Raw genomic sequence first — 21,781 nt, 5'->3', positions numbered from 1 at the left:
AAGGTTAAAACCAACTGTTTATAATTAATATGAAGGTGCTAGAAGAAGGTATGGAGGTGGAGGGAGAATTCATACCTTCCCTTGCACCTCTATACTTTTTCTAATTCTAACAATACCCTTTTGAATATTGTGTCTTATTCTTCATTTTCAATTAGTAGTGGTTGCTCTTGGTGGCTAGTGGTGAACGTTGATGGTTGAAGTAAGTTTTGTGGTGTTTTGACTGGTGGTGAATGTGTTTTCATTCGCTTAATATTCAAAAGGCATAAAACCCATAAAAAAACTAGCGAGGTGCAAAAATGAAGTAAAAACTCAAAAATAAATTTATCTTCACACTTTAGAATAAACTTTTGGTTACGAGGGTTCACAATTTGCTTCACAATAACAGTCCACTTTATGGAATCATTGGTAGCGCAACAATAATTATTTTCTTGACAAAATTCGTGCAATGTTGTTTGGGAAAAAACTTTTAACTATAAGAGACCAAAACTCTTAAGGGTGAATTTATCTTGTGGACTGTGGTTAAAGAAGAATGAAAATGTTGCGTCTGGAAAGAGGAATGATATCGTATGTAAAATTATTTTAAAATGTGAGGTTATGTTTTATTTAATGTTATTTAAATTTTTAAAAAAGATTAAAACTGATTTTTCACCATTAATATAGAGATGGAAAAGTACGAGGTGGAGGGAGAATTTGTCCATGAAATGTAATGTAGGTTGATTGACAAGTATAAAATCTTACACTATACACTAGATATAATACGAATAATGAATGAATGTGTTTTCATTTGAATGTGAAAAAATATGCTAAAAAACGTAACTTTTATATATTTATAGTTTATTGATTTTTTTTTAAAAATATTTATTTTAAGACAGATTTTTGCATACATTTACTAGCTAATAATAGTAGTTATTTTTTAATCAGATTATAATTAAAAATAAAACATATCAAGTACTATGATTTTAATATAAATTTATTTCATTGTATTTTAATACGAGGTTTACAAACTATTTTTTAAAATAATGATAACATATATGAACAATTGATAATATTTTATTAAAGATAGTTTTATACTAAAAAATAATACATTTATATATATATATATATATATTCTTAAAAAATAGCTTAGATATAAATTTAGTCCATGTAAAATTAGTAAAAAAAAAATATATTTCACATAAATTATTTTATTTGATTTTCATCCTTCAAAGAGTTGAAATTTTGGTTTGTTCTTACAATAATGACACTCGTTAACTTAGACGATAAGCAAAATAACTGTTTATTCCAAATAATCTTCAATAGTGTTTGATGTACTGTGTCAACATTTGATATTTTAACAAACTAATCCTAAAATAAATATTATTTATTTACCTAGAAGTGAATTTTAGATACTAAAAGTAATAATTTCATGATTTTAAAACGGTTAAAATAAAAATATATTTTAATGGACAAAACCAAAATTTGATTATTTTATAAGGATTAAATTCTTATATTAAAAAATTTAGCAAAAAAATACAATAGAAAAATTATAGGAACAAAATAAAAATACACTAATTTTTATAAGAATACAAATATATTTAAATTTTAAATAATATAACAATTTAAGGTTTCAAATTTAGAAGAAAAATTTAATGTAATAATTGATGTCAAAGATATATTTGATGTAAAAAATTTAATGTAATAATTGATGTCAAAGAAGAAATATAACGATGTGTTATTTTTGTTTTATGATTGCGACTCATACATTAGCTATAAGTTTATTTTAGTTTATGCATCTCATATATATTTTATGTTATTATAAAAACTTGAATTTCTTTTAAAATAATTTAAAGGGTATTTTAAAAATAATAATTAATTATGTTAGATATAATTGATCATCTTGAAATATAATAAATTATTTTAAGGTATAATTAATTATCTTTAAAAAAATGATTATGTTATATAATATACATTGTTGCAGTTTTACGGTTTATGATTTAGTTTTGTATGTAATTAATTATGACAAGTGAGATAATTGATTATATTTAATAACATAACTATAAAAATATTAATTAAAATGTTCTTATTAAATTTTCATATTCAATTAAAAACAAAAAAAAACATTGATTATCATTGCATATAATTTATTAAATTAGATCAATTTTATATCAATGTATATAACAAATATTTTTTGCCAGTTTCAAAAATAACAAACCTTACACAATTTTTCTATTAATGTTCAAGAACTCTCTATTAACAAAAAATGTTTTCACAAAAAGAAAACTTAAGAGGCATTACATGTTATACTTGCATAAATTTTTTTTTTTTTTTTTTATCATTCATAGTGTATGGTGGTATTTTTTATTTACTTTAGATTTTTAGTATGATTTTGTGTACACCTAGGTTTAGTGTTTCATGTAATAGATTTACATGATTTAATAGTAGAATTCTTTATAGATTTTCAAGAAGGTTATACATATTGAGTGATTGCATGACTTGTGTTTGTAATATGATATTGATGATAGTGGAATAATCAAATAATGTGAGACAAAGAATCCTTTTTTAAACATATATGAAATTATATGAAATTGTTTGTTATGGAAATGTGTTAGATTCATCATAAAGAAAAATATGATAGATGTTATGTTTTGAATGAAATACAACAAAAATAACATGGAAAATTTAGACACTGAGTATTTGTCGATCATTACGTCATGAGAGACATAATGTTCGGATCACATTAAATTAATGTGTAATGACAAAGAGATAAACTCATGTGTATAATGATAAAGAGATGAGTATTTTAAATTACTATATGATGTTAAATGAATGTTGATCTTATTTATTAAGGCAAGATAATGGTGATATTACCAAATTAACTTTTATAATGAGTGGGTGAGTTTAAGTTTAAAGATGGTGAAAAGAGACTAACAAAGTAACATGAAGATGTCTCAAAATATTTAATATACTTTTCTTCTATGTTATCATTTAAAAATGATTTATATATTTATTTAATAATTAAAAAAATAAAAGAAAGTATTTTATGGACAATAAACCAAATAGCCTGAATACAATGCATAAATTATTATTTAAATAAATTTTGTATACAAATTTATGTTGTATGTTTAACCTTTTCTTTCCAACATGATGTTTACTTGATGAATAAGTAAAATTTGTGTAATTTTAGAATTTAAATGATACAAATTGACAAAATTAAAAGTTTAATATAAAATTCACTAATTGGAAAGTGATAAATTAATAAATTGTAAAAGTCCAATGATAAAATAAAATACAAAATTTGGAATATAATTGTACTTTTAGGCTAAAATCTAGAGGTTAGGCCGAAAACCACATATAGAGATAACCGAAAGGTTATGCCAATAAATGTATAAAAGAATAAAACTAAAATATATATTATTATTATAACAGGGCCCAATTAGATAAAAGCTTGTGTTAGGGGGTGCGTAAATAATAAAACGATGTAGAAAGAAAGTCCAAAGGTAAAGTGTAAGCCCATTAAGAAAACTGTATAAATAGGAGGTCAACACAAGAGGTAAGTAAGAGTGATTTTTGTCTGATGAATATAAAACCATTTATGACTTTGGCATCGGAGCGCCTTGCAGGTACACCTATCTGTGTGGAGGAGAAGCCAAGAGCATCCAATCCGAGGAGAAGCCGAGAGAGCCCAATCGGAGGAGAAGCCGAGAGAGCCCAATCGGAGGAGAAGCCGAGAGAGCCCAATCGGAGGAGAAGCCGAGAGAGCCCAATCGGAGGAGAAGCCGAGAGAGCCCAATCGGAGGAGAAGCCGAGAGAGCCCAATTTGAGGAGAAGCTGAGAGAGCCCAATCTGAGGAGAAGCCGAGAGAACCCAACTTGAGGAGCAGCCTAGAGAAGCCCAAGATTGGAAGATCCATGAAAGAAGTTAGTCTTGTCAACTTATTCGAGTGTTCTCGGTCCTTGTTGTAAGAACATTTTGGCGCCACCGTGGGGCCGAGAAGTAGTTGAAAAAAGTTGAAGACAAGATGAGTCAGAGAGAAGAACAGTGTGGAGAGCAAGCAGATAATCTTAGCATGCCAATGGCAATGTTAATGCAATTACAAAAAGAATTTGAAATGTTAAAAAAAGTAATGAAGAAGAGTTAAGTATGTTAAGAGCCGAAAACGCACATATGAGGAGAAAGTTACAAGAAGAAATAGTTTTGAATTCATCCTTTGAAACCGTTCAGCCAAGAGTACAGGTGAATGAAAGAGTTCATCATAATGAAAGTTCCCAAACAAAAAGAAGATTGCTTGAAACCTCTGGGGGTTTTTTGCAAGAGCATCTTCTAGAAAGCATTTGTTCTATGATGTTATAGTTTATACTTTGTTGCCTGAAAATTGGAAAAATTTAACCATTGACAAATATGATGGAAGCACAGATCCTAATGAACATATTGCAATATATACCACTCAGATCAATTTGTATACGTGGAATGATGCTGTTATGTGCAGGGTGTTTCCTACGACGTTGAAAGGAGCAACGTTGAGTTGGTTCACACGTCTCCCACCTTTGAGCATTGATTGTTTCGATACATTGGTAGAAAAGTTTGGTGCTCAGTTTGCGACTAGTCGGCCTCATCATTTAACATCGATTGCATTGGTAAACATAAGACAGGAAAAGGGGGAGTCATTAAGAATGTTCATGGAGTGGTTTGGAAAGGTTGCCTTCGAAATCTCAGGCTAGAGGTTACCATGCATCATATGATAACAGCATTAAAACCAAGACCATTTGCCGACAGCCTTTGCAAAAAACCCACGACTAATTTGGATGAATTAAGACAATGAGCGTCAAAGTTTATGCAGATGGAAGAGCTGTGAGAGTTTCGTAACCAGGCGAGGGTTGATGGAGGTGAAAAAAGGGGGATGGAAAGAGAAGGTGGACCTATAGTTAGAAGAGCAAGAGAAGATTTTCGAAGTCGAAAATTTCAACAATACACACCTTTGAATACTAACAGAGCAAGAGTTTTGCAAGAAGCTATGGCAGCAGAAATAATACCACCACCAAGAAAAGCAAGAACACCGGAAAAAGCAGATCACACTAAGCACTGTAAGTATCATAAAAATCATGGCCATCATACAGAAGAATGTATTGGGTTGAAGGATAGAATAGAATAATTGATTCAAGTAGGGCAGTTAAGACATTTTGTTCGAGGAGGAAATACAAGAATGAGACAAAGTCCGGAGAGAGAGTTGAGGAGTGGAGAGATAGGGGAAAAAAGTGGAAAGATTTGAAAGAAAAGATAATAGAAGAGTGGAAAAGAAAGATGAAAGAAGGATTGGAAGGTCGGAAGGAAGAGGTGATAAAGTTTACCAAAATACACAATCAGTAAGGCGAAGTAGGGAGCGAAGTCTAGGAAGACCGTTGAGAGGGTTTATAAACACAATTTCAGGCGGGTTTTCTGGAAAAGAATCCTCGTTGGCAAGAAAACAGTATTAGAGAAGTGTCAGAACCATCAATCATATTTTTAAAAGAAGAACTTTACCACCAATGCTTTTCACAGATGAAGACTTTCAGGAAATTGATCCTAATCATGATGACCCCATGATGATAACAGTAGAAATAGTCGAATATGTCGTCATGAAAACCCTTGTTGACCAGGGAAGTTCGGTTGACATATTGTTTTGGGATACTTTTAAAAGGTTACACTTGAGAGAAGAAGATATTGTACCCTTCCGAGAACAAATCATTGGCTTCTCGGGTGAAAGAGTTAGCACCAAGGGATATATTGATTTAGAGACAACATTTGGAAGAGGTAGTAAAACTAAAAAGATTAAAATCAGGTATTTGATGGTAGATGCTTATTCGTCATATAATGTGTTGTTGGGACGGTCTTCTTTGAACAAGCTGGGGGCAATAATTTCAACTCTACACCTGGCCATGAAATTCTCAACAGAGAAGGGGGAGATAGCAACAATTTATGTTAATCAAAGAGATGTTCGAGAATGTTATGCGGCAGGTTTGAAGATGAATTTGAAAACGAGTAAAGATACTGAAAAAATGGTGGCAATGGTGGATTTGGACCCAGGATTGACTGATGAGAGGTTATAACCGAAAGAGGAAACAACAGCTGTGGTGTTAGGGCAAGACGAGAGACAATGTACTTATATAGGTGGAAGTATGCCTGAAGAATTGTTAAACAAACTGATTGCAGTTTTGCGTAACAACAAAGACTTATTTGCTTGGAAACCGGCTGATATTCCTGGAATCGATCCAGAGGTAATTTGTCACAAGCTGTCTGTTTGCCGAGAAGCAAGGCCGATATCTCAAAAGCGAAGAAAGTTGGGGGAAAAAAGACGAAAGGCAGCAATTGAGGAAACTGAAAAATTAATGCAAGCTGGTTTCATTCGGGAGGCTCAGTATACAACATGGTTATCCAATGTGGTGCTTGTTAAGAAGCCGAATGGAAAATGGAGAATGTGTACCAATTATACAGATCTAAATAAAGCATGCCCAAAAGATACGTATCCATTTTCGAACATAGACCGATTGGTTGATGGGGCGTCTGGTCAAAAGATGATGAGTTTTCTTGATGCCTATTCAGGGTATAATCAAATACAGATGTATGAACCAAATATCCCAAAAACACCTTTCACCACAGATACTGCAAATTATTGTTATAAAGTCATGCCTTTTGGTTTGAAGAATGCAGGAGCAACATATCAGAGGTTGATGGATAAGGTGTTTAAAGAACAAATTGGAAAGAACATGGAAGTTTACGTTGATGACATGATTGTTAAATCAGGTGAAGTACATAAGCATTTGGAAGACCTTGAAGAAGTGTTTGCACGAATAAGAAAATACAATATTCGTCTTAATATAGAAAAGTGTGTTTTCGGTGTGAGGGGAGGAAATTTTTTGGGTTTCATGCTAACTAACAAAGGTATTGAGGCAAACCCTGATAAATGTGAAGCAATAATGAAGATGAGAAGTCTGATAAACTTGAAAGAAGTACAAAGACTAGTGGGGAAATTGAATTCATTGTCAAGATTTTACCAGTGTTGGGTGAGAGAACCAAACCGATAGTGAACTTATTGAAAAAATCTAAAACCTTTGAGTGGAGTGAGCGATGTGAGCAAGTCTTTTCTCAAATAAAAAGTATAGTACCCGAACCACCGATCCTAGTTAAACCTGTGCCAACCCAACCCATCATAGTTTATCTAGCAACTTCACATGAAGCTATAGGAGCTGCTTTAATCCAAGAAAACCTAGATCAAAAACCAATATATTTTGTGAGTAGATCCCTTCAAAATGTCGAAACTAGATATCCCAAGGTTGAAAAAGTTGCCTTAACACTGGTGTATGCCGCAAGACGTCTTCGACCATATTTTCAGAATCATCAGATAATTGTGAGAACAGATTATCCAATATCTAAAATTTTGAGAAAATCAGAACTTGCAGGTAGAATGGTGACATGGTCAATGGAGCTTTCAAAATATGGAATCAAATATGAACCTAGAGGACCAATCAAAGCCCAATCCTTTGCGGATTTCATTATTCAGATGCCGACAACAACACAACAGGAGTAGTGGACATTATATGCAGATGGCGCGTCAAGCAAAAAAGGAAGCGGAGCAGGGATAGTACTTGAAGGACCGGATAATTTCCAAGTAGAGATGGCGTTAAGATTTGAGTTCAGAACATCCAACAACCAAGCCGAATATGAAGCTCTTATTGCAGGATTGTTGTTGGCCAGAGACATGGGAGTTGAAAATGTCATTTGCAAAAGTGACTCTCAACTTTCGGTGGGGCATGTTAAGGGAGAGTATCAGGTAAAAGATCTATTATTAATGAAATATAATCAGAAAGTATTAAATATCATGCAATGCTTTAATAAGGCCGAAATAAAATCTATTCCGAGAGAATTAAACATGAAAGCAGATTCGTTGTCCAAATTAGCAAGCCAACAACGACAAGTGCAGCATAATTCAGTCATACAACAAACCCTCAGTCATCCAACGGTTAGCTTAGAAGAATGTTTCAATATTGCGACATCAAAAGACGAATGGATCAAAACATATTTAGAAGTTATTGTTAGAATGTATGGCTTTAAACTAGAGGGGGGGTGAATTGTTTAAAGAGGGTTTTCGCTAACTTTTAAGTCTAGAATGAAATTACTTCGAGAAAACTTGATTAAGAATTCTGTTTGCCAAAAACACAAAGCAATTTAGCACAGCACCAGAAAAACAATCGGTTGTTTATACCAGATCACAAATATAAACTGAATTTAAAGAGTTTAAGGGATAGAGAAATTGCACACACAAATTTATACTGGTTCACTCTTAAACCAAGAGCTACATCCAGTCTTCCCAGAAACCACTGGAGAATCCACTAAGCAATCAACCCTAGATTACTTACAACACCACCAAAGAAGTGACATTGATCCCCTCAAGACACACACTTCCTTTGGCTCAGCAAAAACACCACTAAGAATGCTGATCTTGACAACCTCAAGAACACACAACACTTCTCAGTTTCACACACAGAGTTTCTTCAAAGTACAAAAGGATTACACTTGTTACAGAAAAGACCTGAAATCAATACAAGATGAAAATCCTATATCACATTTCTTGATCAAAGTAATCTCAAAGCAATCTCCAACTCTTCAAAAGCAAAATCAGTGAAAAACTCAAATATGTTTTTCTTTGATTAAAACTAAGTTCTTGTTTGTTACATAATCTGAACAAACTATTTATTACTTTCAAAGACTGGTCAAAGCATTTAAAACTAAAGCGTATTCAGTTATAAAATCATTTAAAGCTCAATCAAAGCACAAAACAGTTTTCTGTTATGGTCCCAAAACAAACAATCGGTTGAATGCTCGAATCAATCGGTTGTTTTGGTTTGACAACAAGTCAACCATCAAAAAACAGTTTTCAACCTTTCTTAAAACACCTAAGTATAAAACAATCAGTTGTTTCGACAAAACAACAGGTTGTTTTTCACTTAGTTTGAAAAACACTTTCAATTAAAAAGGTTTGAGAATGCTTAAGCTTTGGATTCAATCAAGAGTGGATTTACCCAAATAATCTACCCCAGATCCTATTCTAAAAACAACTCAGCAACAACAAGCACATCCAGCCTTCCATCAAACTTCAAGGGTTTGGATTCTTCAAAGCTTGAACACACTTGATTCAACAGTTATAAAGAGCCAAGAACAAGGTGTTGAAGCAGATACTTGAATGGCAAAGAAAGTGGCTAGTTTTGTTTTGATTGGTGACGAACTGTACAAAAGAGGATATTTTATGCCTTTGTTAAAGTGTCCCTCAAGAGAACAAGCTAAATATGTAATTAAAGAGCTTCATGAAGGAATTTGTGGATTACATTGTGGAGCTCGAACAATGGCGACAAAAGTTTGCAGGGCTGGATACTACTGGCCAACAATCCGAGAAGATTGTGAGATCTATGTTAAAGCATGTAAAAAATGTCAAGAGTTCAGAAGTTTAAACCTTATACCAGCACAAGCATTGCAAGGAATTGTTTCCCCATGGCCATTTGCAACGTGGGGAATCGATATACTTGGTCCGTTTACAGTTGGACGAGGACAAACCGAGTTCATGATAGTAGTTGTGGACTACTTTACAAAATGGATAAAAGCAGAAGCGTTGACTAAGATAACTGTTCAGGAAGTTCAAACGTTTATATGGAAAAATATAATATGTCGATTTGGAATCTCACACACCATTATAACTAACAATGGCCGACAGTTCATTGACAAAAAACTTATGGAATTTTATGCAGATTTGGGGATCAAGTCAACAACCACTTCAGTTGAACATCCGCAAACAAATGGACAAGCCAAAGCTGCAAACAAAGTTATTCTCGGATAGCTAAAGAAAAGATTAGGAAGTGCTAAAGGTTTATGGGCAGAGAAGCTACCAGAGATATTATGGCCATATAGGTGTACACCACAAACTTCAACTGGTGAAACACCGTTTAACCTTATGTATGGAACAGATGCAATGTTATTAATAGAAGTTAATGAACCAACATTACAAAGGCAAATAGAAGATTGGAATATCAACAAGGAGTGTTTGAGGACTGACCTTGATCTTATTGAAGAACTTAGAGAACGAGCAAAAATAAAGGAAGCAACAGTAAAGAGAAGAGCAACGAAGAGGTTTAATGCAAAGGTAAATCTAGAGATTTTAAAGAAGGGGACTTGGTCTGGAGAATGCGAACTGATGCTCGAAAAGATCCACGACATGGAAAGCTAGTATCCAATTGGGAAGGTCCTTTCAGAGTACTAGAAAATTTACAAAACGGAGCTTACAAATTAGAAACTTTAGAAGAAAAAGTAATACCAAGAACATGGAATGCAAGTCATTTGAAGTTTTATTTTAGTTGAAGTAGAAGATGTAAAAATAAGACTTTTGTGTACAAACTTATCGTTTAATGAAGAAGAAGCAATATTAAGCGAGAAAATTTATCTCATTCGATAATTTTGATTTTTTGGTCTTGGATGATTTCATTCCAGGTGAAACCCAACCGAAAGAACTCTTTGGTCTTGGAAGATTTCATCATACTTGAAACCCTGCCAAAGAAGATAAATCGTGAAACTCTTGGGCTTGGATGATTTCACTCTAAGTGAAAACCCTCTCGGCATCATGCATTTTTATAAATATAAAAACCGAGAAGTTTAAATCTTTGCATGCTTAAATACAAAAACCGAAAGATCTAGTTGGAGAGATATCAAACCAAATGTTTGCGCTTCACTAACAAGTCAAAAACTCCAACTCATAAAATTGTCGAATTAGTTTTATAAAAAACCAAAAGGTTTAGTTAAAAGATTGCTAAAACAAGTAATTACGTTTGAATGAAAAACCGAAAGATTTTCGATGTGAGCAAGCCTGAGAGGTCTACGATGATATTCAATGGTAACCGAAAAATAACATTAAGCATTCAAATCAAAACTATAGCCTACAAAAAGCAATTATAACCAAGAGAAAGCGGTGAACTTTATAAATTCAAAAGATAGAAAGTAAATGACATTCTTTGTAACAAAGCATAAGTATAAGTTAAATGATAAGGTCCAAAAAAGATTACATTTAGATTCCAACATCAATACATTGATAAGCTATAATGACATTCCAAAACGAATTCACTTCTCGGTAAGCAAACCGAAAGCTACAAACAAAAACGAGAGCCCATATTTATCTAGCTCACGACATTAACATCTTCAACATCTTCTTCAGGAATTTCATTAACAGGAATCAATTCACCATTATAAAAATCCTTCTTAACATCAAAGTTGCCCTCATCGATAGGAATCTTATAAAAATAATTCGCTTGTTGAAGAGCTTTATCAAAGCCTAATTTATGTTGTTCTAAGATAAAGCTTTCGGCTTAAAAAATATTCACTTTCAACTGATCTATCTCCTCATCCATAACCTTGATGGTGCTTATGTTAGATTCCTTTACAGAAGATAATTGCAATATTTTTTCATCCAGAAGTTGTTTTTCATTACGAAGTCAAATGTTCTCTTCACCAGTCTTCAAGTTCTCGGCCTTTAAGTCACAAATTTTCCTTCAAAGATTTTCTTTTTCTATCTCTTGCTGATTTTTCTGCACGTTCATTTCTTCTAGTTGCAAAGTTGAAGAGGTCATTCTTTCATTACTCTCGGCAAGTTCATTATTCAACTTTTCAAACTCAGCAAGAGACACACAGTTTCCATTCTTTGCTTTCAACATCTTCCCAATCAAAAGAGTTTTACTTGAAAGTTCGATAATAGAGTCAGCCAATGAAGCAACATCAGTAGCTTTCAACATGTTGTAAGATGATTCAGTAAAAGAAGTTTGAACGAACTTGGCATATTTCGTTGAAAGCACCAAAAATGGACTCTGGAAGAGGTTCTGATGAACCACCTTCAACATGACGATGGCGCCGAGAAGAGGAGTGCGCTCTTTTGCTACTTCTATCACATTTTTTGGATTTCTTCGAAGGACCAACAACATGGTCATCTTTCACAGGTTCAGTTGCTTCAACACGAGAAAGAGGTTCTATAGTTTCTACCTCCACCACAGGGTTGACCACATTCTCACGCCGAGGGGTAACATCGCCTGCTTTGCTGAGAAGTTTTGTTAAATATGATCGAGCTTTCGGATTCGTAGTTGTCATCAATGCTGAAAACCAATAAAAATTTTAGCAAAGTTAAAAATCTCATGCTATAAAACGAGAAAATGTGAAACAACTACATACCAATAAGATCTTCTCGGGGTCTTGTTGAAGTATACAATTGTAACAAAGCGCGAGTGAGAATCCGATACGAGAGGTGACCAAAAACTTCAATAACATGACGGTCAACAGCATCCATTAAGTGACAAGACCACAAATTAAACTTCAAAGGATCTTCCGTCCAATACAAAGGAAATTTTGGAGTATCTCCATTAAAAAAATACTCTCTTCCTTCTGGCTCTATTAGGATCTTGAAAAATCCTCCCTTAAAATCCTTATATGACGAGGTAAAGGGTTTAAGAAAACAAATTCTAGGCTTACTAATAAGGGATAACCAACCTGGTCGTTTACCAGGCCGAAAGCTATAATAATACAAAAAAGATTTGGGGCAAGGAGAAAGTGACAATAATTTACACAAAATGCTAAAAGCTTGCATTGAAGCCCAACCATTAGGATGAAGTTGGGTAGGAGCAATATTAAGAAAATTAAGAATGCCCATTTGAAAATCATTCAAAGGCAATCGAATATGAAGGTCTCTAAAAAAACAAGCGTAAAAATAAAAAAATTCATTACTATCGTCTTCTCGGCCATGACAAACATTATCAACATTCCCCACACGCCGAAAAGAAATTATATCATTCTCAATATCAGAATAATAAATCTGAGAATTGGAAAGGAAACTACGAAGCTCACTAGCGGAGCGATACCGAGAGAAGAATTCTCGGACCTTAGAAATAACCCAATTATAACCTGGACGCAGATTTTTCTTTGGCGCAATTCTTTTGAATCTTTGAGGAACATCAACAGTAGTGGCTCCATTCAAATCCTTCATACAAGAAGGAGTAGCAGAAGAAAACTTTGATTCAAGATTTTTTTTCTTTTCGTACCACTCGCCCAGTAGATTCACCACCCGCGCTTGAAAAACCACTCAGATCATCAGAAGCAGAAGTAGAACTTGAAATAGACATTTTACCTTTAAAGAACAAACAAAGCTTGAAACGTGGTAGCTCTCACAAAACCCAAATAAAACCGTAATAAGTTGAATGAAATGCCTATTTATAACCTAAAACAAACCCTAGATACTGAAAAGTCACAACACTTTAAAACCGTTCAAAAATTGGTCATCTAATGGTTAAAACAATGTCGTTACGTCAAATCACTTAGTCTGAGCAAAATAAATGATGAGAAACGAGGTATTTAATATCAAATCAAATCATATCTCGAAACTATTATATTATATTCAGACATAAATATTTTTCTTAAAACTTAAATAAAAATCTTTATGCCTCGGGGGCCAGTGTACTGGTAGGCTAAAACCGAGAGGTTAGGCCGAAAACCACATATAGAGATAACCGAAAGGTTATGCCAATAAATGTATAAAAGAATAAAACTAAAATATATATTATTATTATAACAGGGTCCAATTAGATAAAAGCCTGCGTTAGGGGGTGCGTAAATAATAAAACGGTGTAGAAAGAAAGTCCAAAGGTAAAGTGTAAGCCCATTAAGAAAACTGTATAAATAGGAGGTCAACACAAGAGGTAACTAAGAGTGATTTATGTCTAATGAACATAAAACTATTCCTGACTTTGGCATCAGAGCGCCTTGCAGGTACATCCATCCATCTGTGTGGAGGAGAAACCGAGAGCATCCAATCCGAGGAGAAGCCGAGAGAACCCAACCCGAGGAATAGCCGAGAAAGCCCAATCTGAGGAGAAGCCGAGAGAGCCCAATCTGAGGAGAAGTTGAGAGAGCCCAATCTGAGGAGAAGCCGAGAGAACCCAACTTGAGGAGCAGCCTAGAGAAACCCAAGATTGAAAGATCCGTGAAAGAAGTTAGTCTTGTCAACTTATTCGAGTGTTCTCAGTCCTTGTTGTAAGAACAATAATACATATTTAATATTGAACTGAAATTGATTTCACATTACCCTCAATGATTTAACAAACCAAAGGTATAATTTAAATATTAAAATATAAAAAAGTTGAAAGTAAAGTTGACTCATAAAATTTGCAAAAATATAAAAATTGAGTGATATTAAGTTTATGTTAAAATTAGCGGAACACAACGCGAGAGAGCGGATGTGTATTTGTATTTCTTATTTTTTTATTTATTTATATATATATATATATTTATGTTTAATATTAAAATTTGAATAAATAATGTTATTATTCGTTTATTCGCATACTTGTATTAACAATATAAATTTATATTACATTGTGAATAAAAGAATGTTATTATCATTATCATTATGTAAAATCATTATATTTTGGTGTGAATTAACTTAACTAATACGAGTGATTGATTATTTTTTAAAAATTTTGTTTCCTACGAAAAAATATTAATTATAAATAAATTATAAAAATACACACATAGGCGCGCACACAAAAATATATATATATATATATAAAATAAAAAAAAACACATTCTATACCGGATAATATATAGATGAAAAAAAAACATATTTTATATATATATATATATAAAATAAAAAATTACACAAAATATTTAAATATATACTTAGTATAATATTGATTAAAAAAAAAATGAAGATGACAGGAAAATAAAGTGCTGGAGACACAAAGACATTAAGCTTATGTTAAAAAGAAATAATTTCCAAAAGGGTAAAATGGTAAATGTATTTATAAATATAAGCACTACCTCGTCGAGTAAGTCCAATTCCCGGTGGTGCTGAGTGGAGTCCCGTAGAAGGACGAGAACGCGACACTAGAAAGAGGAGGGGACGTAGTGTTCCTCAATGCTGCTTCTCAAGCCCTAACAAATTCTATACTCTCTAACTTAGTTACTGCAAATTCTTCTTCTTTTAACTCCTCCAATTCCTCTCATTTCTGTTTCAAATTACTCTCTCCCAATTTCATGAATGAGAGGTTTTGTCTAGGTTGCTAGCAGAACCTTTGAATTAGTGTTACTTCATTGAACCCTAGAGATAGAATCATAGCATAAGCGTTTTAGATTCTGAATCGTTCCTCTCTCCCAAAATTGGACTAGGGTTCCATCCTTTACTCGTTTCCCCTCTCACTTTTACAACACCAAAATGAGTCCTGTTCAGAATTTCGAACAACATTCTCGCCATCTAGTGGAGTCTGACCTCCGTATGCTCTCTCTCTCTCTCTCTCCCTTGCTGCAACAATCATTATTTATCATTATGTGCGCTATATTTACTGTTTGATTGCGGATTGAAATGAAAAAAATGTTGTCTGATGACGGAAACTTAGACACTGGATGCTTTCACTATCTGTTTACGACTGTGGTTTTATTTCTGATTATTTTTATGTGTTCTATTGCACTAGGAAAGTGGATTCGAGTATGCATGTGCTGTATTGGCATTCAAGTGCTTTCAATTTTCGCTATTTTGACATTTGACGCTTATTTTCATGTTCTTTTGAGGCAGGAAAATGGATTCAACTATGCCTGACCTGTTTTTTATTGGCATTGAAATGCCTTCAGTTTCGTTGTGTTTGACACTTGGTGCTTATTTTCATGTCTCTTGCCGTAGGAAAAATGATTCAACTATGCCTCTGTTTTATTGGCATTTAAGTGCTTTCAGTTTTCATTGTTTTGATATTTGACACTTATTTTCGTGTTTTCTTGCATTAGGAAAGTGGATTGAATTCAACATTGGCTGTGTTGTACTGGCATTTAAGTGCTTCCAGTTTTTCTTGTTTTGACATGTAGCACTTATTTTCATGTTCTTTTGCAGTAGGAAAATGGATTCCAATTTGCCTATGTTGTATTGGCAATTAAGTGCTTTCAGTTTTTGTTGTTGACATTTGGTGCTTATTTTCATGTTCTTTTGCTGTAGGAAAATGGATTCAACTATGCCTCTGTTGTATTGGCCAGTTTTTTTTTGTACTTTTGACATTTAGCATTTATTTTCCTTAATAATTGTTTTTTTCCCGGTTGAAAACAGCGATCCAGGCGAGGCTGCAGATGGTCATGGAGGTTAGGGACAGTCTAGAGATTGCGCACACTGCTGAGTACTTGAATTTTCTGAAGTGCTACTTCAGGGCATTCTCGGCAATACTGCTACAAATTACGAAGCCACAGTTTGTGGACAATCCAGAGCACAAGCTTAGGAATATTGTAGTTGAGATTTTGAATAGACTTCCACACAGTGAAGTTCTCCGCCCCTTTGTTCAGGACCTCTTGAAGGTTGCCATGCAAGTGCTTACAACTGATAATGAAGAGAATGGCTTAATTTGTATTCGCATAATCTTTGACCTTTTGAGGAACTTTAGGCCAACTCTAGAAAATGAGGTCCAGCCGTTTCTAGACTTTGTCTGCAAGATTTACCAAAATTTTAAACTGACTGTTAGCCATTTCTTTGACAACATGGCAATGACTGGGGAAGATGTCAAGCCCATGGAGACTTCACTTTCTGATCAAGGTATAAACACCACCACTGCAACTGGTTCACAGCTTAATCCAAGTACTCGCTCATTCAAGATAGTTACGGAGAGTCCGCTGGTGGTGATGTTTCTGTTTCAATTATACAGTCGTCTTGTGCAAGCTAATATTCCTCAATTATTGCCATTGATGGTTGCTGCTATATCAGTTCCTGGCCCAGAAAGGGTTCCTCCTCATTTGAAAACTCATTTCATTGAGCTCAAGGGTGCACAGGTTAAGGTAGGTGTTTATGGCAAAAATGAAGTCTGGCTAAATTTTTAACCTAGATTTTATTAGTAGTTATATTAGTAAGTTGAAATTTTAGTATTTTTAGTACTTAGAAGAATAGTACAACATATTTCAGTATGGTTTATGGGATATGTAATAACATAAAAATTCTCCTGATCTCCATGATCGTCATGAGCACCAACTACTTGGATTTTGAATTTTTTCAACACCTATCACATAACATGGCATAATTTGGCTACCAATCACTAGGGAAATGAAGCTAGTGTTTGTTTGACTTGCTCTCTGCTTTAATTTTCAGTTGATTTTTTTTTCACTAATAATTAAAAGGTGGCACATTTGTTTTCACCGTGTTCCCTATTTACACACTCCTGGTAAAGAAATGGGGAAGACAACCTTTTTTTGTTCCAATTTCCTCCTAAACTAAAATAAGGTAACATTTTTGTAGTTATTAGTGAAAACATACTAATTGCATAAGAAAACAATGACCTCAAATATTTCCATTTGTTGAAGGCATCATAGAACTTATATGACAAATTGTAAAGACCACGTTTTCAAATGAAATAACTACTTTTGTTTCCTTAAATATCTAGCTTTTGTGTCAGCCTTCTATTACTCTTAATTTCGCTTCTATTACCTTTTGCCTCCTTTTGGTCCCTTGTTGTCTTGTCTATGAAAGACAGATTTGGAAGTCCTTTAAGATTTTCAACGATTGTGATTATGAGAAAAAGTATGAGGTGAAAGACACACCTCGAGGATGGTCAATTTGGCATTTGGTTCACCTGTGGATTTATATTCTATTTTATCATAGTTATTTTGGGGTGAACAATTGCAAATGAAAGCCACATCCATTAACTAATCCTTCACCTGATATAATATTATTATACACTCACTAGTTTATTTTTTGTTATTGCAGACAGTTTCCTTTTTAACTTATTTATTGAAGAGCTATGCTGATTATATAAGGCCACATGAAGAAAGTATATGTAAAAGCATTGTGAATTTGCTTGTAACATGCTCTGATTCTGTATCCATTAGAAAGGTGATACGGCTGTTGCTCTTGTATTTTTTTTTTCTGTTGGATTTCTCTTTCATTGGTTTAAAGACAAAGATGTTGGATGCAGGAGTTATTGATATCTCTGAAACATGTCCTTGGAACAGATTTCAGGAGAGGTTTATTTCCTCTTATTGATACTCTGCTGGAAGAAAGGTAACATGATGACCTATTATGAGATCTTGATACAGATACACTTCCGATAGAGTCCAAATAAGGGACTTCTGTTAATACTATTTTACATTAAATATAAATAACTGTTTGAGTGTCAAGTGGCTATTATCTTATGTCTACTATATTAGGTTAAATGTGACTTAAAAAACCAATGTCATTATTATTATGTCAAAGTACATATCTAGAGAGAACCTTTTGGTGATTCTCTTTTCATTTTTGAGAAGCTCAATGGTGGTGCAAAGTACAAACTAGACGGGTGTAGATTTTTCTAATAGGACACTCGTGTAGTTATTGAGTAAAGAAGAGTTAAACTGTACGAACTAACTGTATTGGCATCGGAGAGTTATCTGTCAATTGTATTGAGAGTCATAATTTCGGTCATTTATTATCCATGTTTCTGTAGCTTCTTGGATATTTGTTCTGGATTTGTGTTTCCAATATTAGATGTTTGAGATCCTAAATCAAAGTAAAAATTGAGTTGTGGGGAGGGGATCTAAATGTATAAATCCATGTTTGTCAGGAAGTAGAGAATTTTAAAAAGAGGACCAGGAATTTAGAGTAGTCAAAGTAAATAAATCTGAACATCTATACAACTCTGTTGAATGTTCTCTAATGTTGTAGATAATTCAAATTTTTAGGGTTCTAGTTGGGACTGGAAGGGCATGTTTTGAGACATTGAGGCCCTTGGCTTATAGTCTTTTGGCAGAGATTGTACATCATGTTCGGCAAGATCTTTCCTTATCACAGGTATGATATTTTCCTCCATGTTGTTTAAGACAGGAGTTGTCTGTTATTAAAGCAATTTCATGCAGAGTAGTAATTGGATTTTTTCAAGTGTCATTGCCATCGTAAACAGTTGTTTACTAACTAACACTATTGTATAATATAGAGCACCATATTATTAATTGTGGAATGATTTTTGAAATGTCAATTTGGTCATTGAAAGATTATGACATCAAATTAGTCATCTAATGATGACTTTTAGATATTGACTATAATTTGGTTCCAGTAAATAGTAACTTTGGACTCCTGATGTCAAAAAGTATCATTTGGGGACCAAGTTAATCTTTCAAGGACTACAAGGAGGGTTTTTCTTAAACAAATCATATAATTTTTGTCAAAAGTTAAATAAAATAACTATTGGAAGCATATAGTAATTCAACCAAACATATGTTGGAAACTACAAATTAAAGTTGATCAGCAGTAACAAGGGTGGAGTTATTCAGCAAGACATTGTATGAAGAGTTTGGAGCAATTATGGGTTTTGTGAAGAGTAAAATAGAGAAGGTTTTTGCTTGTGTAGGGAATCTGAAGTGATTTGGTGCATTTAATTGGACAGGATGAATGTTTTCAAGGATAATGTTTTATTGTTTGGAATGGAATAAAGTAGTGTTATGAGCATGTTTGTGATGCTTAGCTAATGGCTATTCCAATGGGGTTGCTGTTGGATATAGAGAAAGATTCGAAGCCTTGCCTAGTTGAATTGTTTTTTTCTTTTTTATACTATTGAGTGAGTGTCATTTTGGATTATAATATCTTTACTCCAATTTTCCTTATTCTACTGTTTAATTAAATTTTTTCTCATATATAGCAAATCTTTCACAAAGAAAGGAATGTACACACCAATAGTGGAAAAACATTAACAATTAGTTTAGGGAAAAGTAAGAAAGGAATATCAATTAGTTTATGAATACAAAAAAGGTTTCTACATTTAATTTTAAAGGGAAGAAATATATGTTGCACAAGCAAGTGGATTACTAGGGTTCTATAATTGAAAGCATGTCTCCTTGGAGTTCAATACATAATTATTTTTTATACATTTGTTCCCCCCAAAATCTGATCAAGAACATGACAATAATAATTAGGAAGGCCAGTAAGCCCAATAACATGAAGAACTTGGACCTTTGTTCTAGTTCTTGAGAAGGAGTGGAGGGAGGAAGCAATAACTCATTAAAATCATGAAAAAGAGCATTTAGTTTACCCAAATATTTAGCCATTGTACCATCAAGACATTTGGGAGGTGAGGAGATTTTGACACACTTCATAAATATTTTGAGTATCATTGGTGTATAATAATTTCGCCTATTCTCAAACTTTTGAACACGTACAAAAAAATTGTTTTAAGGATGAGTGTGGATTTAATAGCAATGCATAATTGAGCTTTAATTTTTAACCAACGGGAAGCCTAATTTTCAGCAACATTGCGAACACTCTGGGTAAGATGATGAACATAACCTTGACTCTTAAGTCATAATTTAATATCCGAGGTCCAAGTGTCATAATTAGTTCCTTCTAATTTGTCAATTAAGAGATGAACATTGACATAATTAGTATAAATAGATGAATTAGGCATTGTGGCAGCGGAAGAAGCCATAGATCGAGTTGCCTGCCAATTGGCGGTAACAGCGGCGACTTCGGCTCTGACGGCGGCTCCGGCAGCGATGAGGTGGTGGGGCGACGGCTGGGAAACACTAGTGAACAGTGGGTTCACCAAAAAAAAAACCCTAACCTTATTCTCTAGATAACATATTAAGAATAAAGAAAATAAATATAGGATTAATTAATATCCCTTGTGTAAAATACACACATAGGGTTGTATATTTATAAATGAAAATAGTAACAGAATAACTGAAACTATGTGCTAAGCTCGTTACCTTCAACATTTATGAACTACATAGAAACAATAGTTCTATTATTTTTACCGTCAACAGAATTTGTGAGAAATTTTAAGCATTTGATGGGGTAAGACGAAATTTAATATTTATATATACATGGAAACATTTCTGAGTTGGCTGACTATTTTTTTTCGTTGTGTTTCTGCATATATTTTTAACTGACAAGGTTTCGGCTAGATGTGATCTTGCTAATTTGAACTCTCTGTGGTTGCAGTTTTCGCGAATTATTTCTGAGTTAGCTGACAATATTTTTTGTTGTGTTTCTGTCTGCATATATTTTTAACTGACAAGGTTTCGGCTAGATGTGATTTTGCTAATTTGAACTCTCTGGTTGCAGTTGTCGAGAATTATTTACTTGTTCTCAAGTAATATGCATGATGCTTCTTTATCATTGAGCATCCACACCACTTGTGCTCGCTTGATGTTGAATCTGGTGCTTATCCTATCTCTTAATAATATAGTTAATTTTATTCTCTCTTCAATTTTCCAACATCTGTCTCCATGTATATTAGCTCCTAGGGTTTTGTAGAAAAAGTACTACTATTATTTGTGATGTTCATTTTAAGCTATTAAAAACATAGGGAGCTGCCTCCTTTAAATTGGGAGTTCAGAGTCTGACTAACTGCTTTTCATGTGGTTGGGGTGTGTGGTTATATCATTATTTTTATTTTCCTCTCTGTTTTTGCTATTCTTCTCTCTCTTTGGACTATTTATTGTTTTCTTTATCTTGTAACTTCTTCCTGAATGTTAATTTTTTTGCTTGCTTCTAGAATGTTTTTCTTTTTAAGTTATTATTTGTCCATCATTACCTCTAACATGACATGCAAAATTTGACTTCTATTTCTGTCTTCTTCTACGCACCCAAATTAGGATTTGCTATCTGATTAAATTCTTGAAATCTTCTTATATTTCCTTTTGATATAGGTGGAACCAATTTTTGAGAAAGGGGTTGATCAACAATCTACAGATGAAGCAAGGATTCTGTTGGTCTGTTGCTTGATATTTGCTAGATTTTTGCAATGTCGTATTCCACTTCATCTCC

At 33.5% G+C, this 21,781-nt stretch overlaps 2 protein-coding genes across 3 annotated transcripts in view; both read left to right on the top strand.

Moving 5' to 3' along the window:
* Window positions 1–5,501: 5,501 nt before the first annotated feature.
* On the top strand, window positions 5,502–6,062 carry LOC137809221 (uncharacterized). Its single transcript, XM_068610356.1, has one exon. It carries the CDS (start codon window positions 5,502–5,504, stop codon window positions 6,060–6,062), a length of 561 nt encoding a protein of 186 aa, XP_068466457.1.
* An 8,777-nt stretch (window positions 6,063–14,839) lies between these two features.
* The window catches only part of LOC137810968 (Phosphatidylinositol 3- and 4-kinase family protein with FAT domain-containing protein), a 34,561-nt gene continuing 27,619 nt past the window's right edge, over window positions 14,840–21,781 (top strand). For both annotated transcript variants that reach the window (XM_068612487.2, XM_068612486.2), the window contains exons 1-7: window positions 14,840–15,296; window positions 16,115–16,830; window positions 17,753–17,878; window positions 17,961–18,046; window positions 18,703–18,811; window positions 21,077–21,172; window positions 21,664–21,726. In XM_068612487.2, coding sequence (XP_068468588.1) covers window positions 15,239–15,296; window positions 16,115–16,830; window positions 17,753–17,878; window positions 17,961–18,046; window positions 18,703–18,811; window positions 21,077–21,172; window positions 21,664–21,726 — 1,254 coding nt within the window. In that variant the 5' untranslated portion in view covers window positions 14,840–15,238. The remainder of the gene's footprint in view (window positions 15,297–16,114; window positions 16,831–17,752; window positions 17,879–17,960; window positions 18,047–18,702; window positions 18,812–21,076; window positions 21,173–21,663; window positions 21,727–21,781) is intronic.

This window comes from Phaseolus vulgaris, chromosome 2, assembly GCF_051622355.1.
Source record: "Phaseolus vulgaris cultivar YP4 chromosome 2, ASM5162235v1, whole genome shotgun sequence".
NCBI lineage: Eukaryota > Viridiplantae > Streptophyta > Magnoliopsida > Fabales > Fabaceae > Phaseolus > Phaseolus vulgaris.
Note: the sequence above shows the minus strand (reverse complement) of the source record. Positions and strands in the feature narration are given on the sequence as shown.

Coding starts and splice junctions, on each gene's coding strand:
- LOC137809221 (XM_068610356.1), top strand. CDS start 5,502: ATGCTTTTCACAGATGAAGACTTTCAGGAAATTGATCCTAATCATGAT.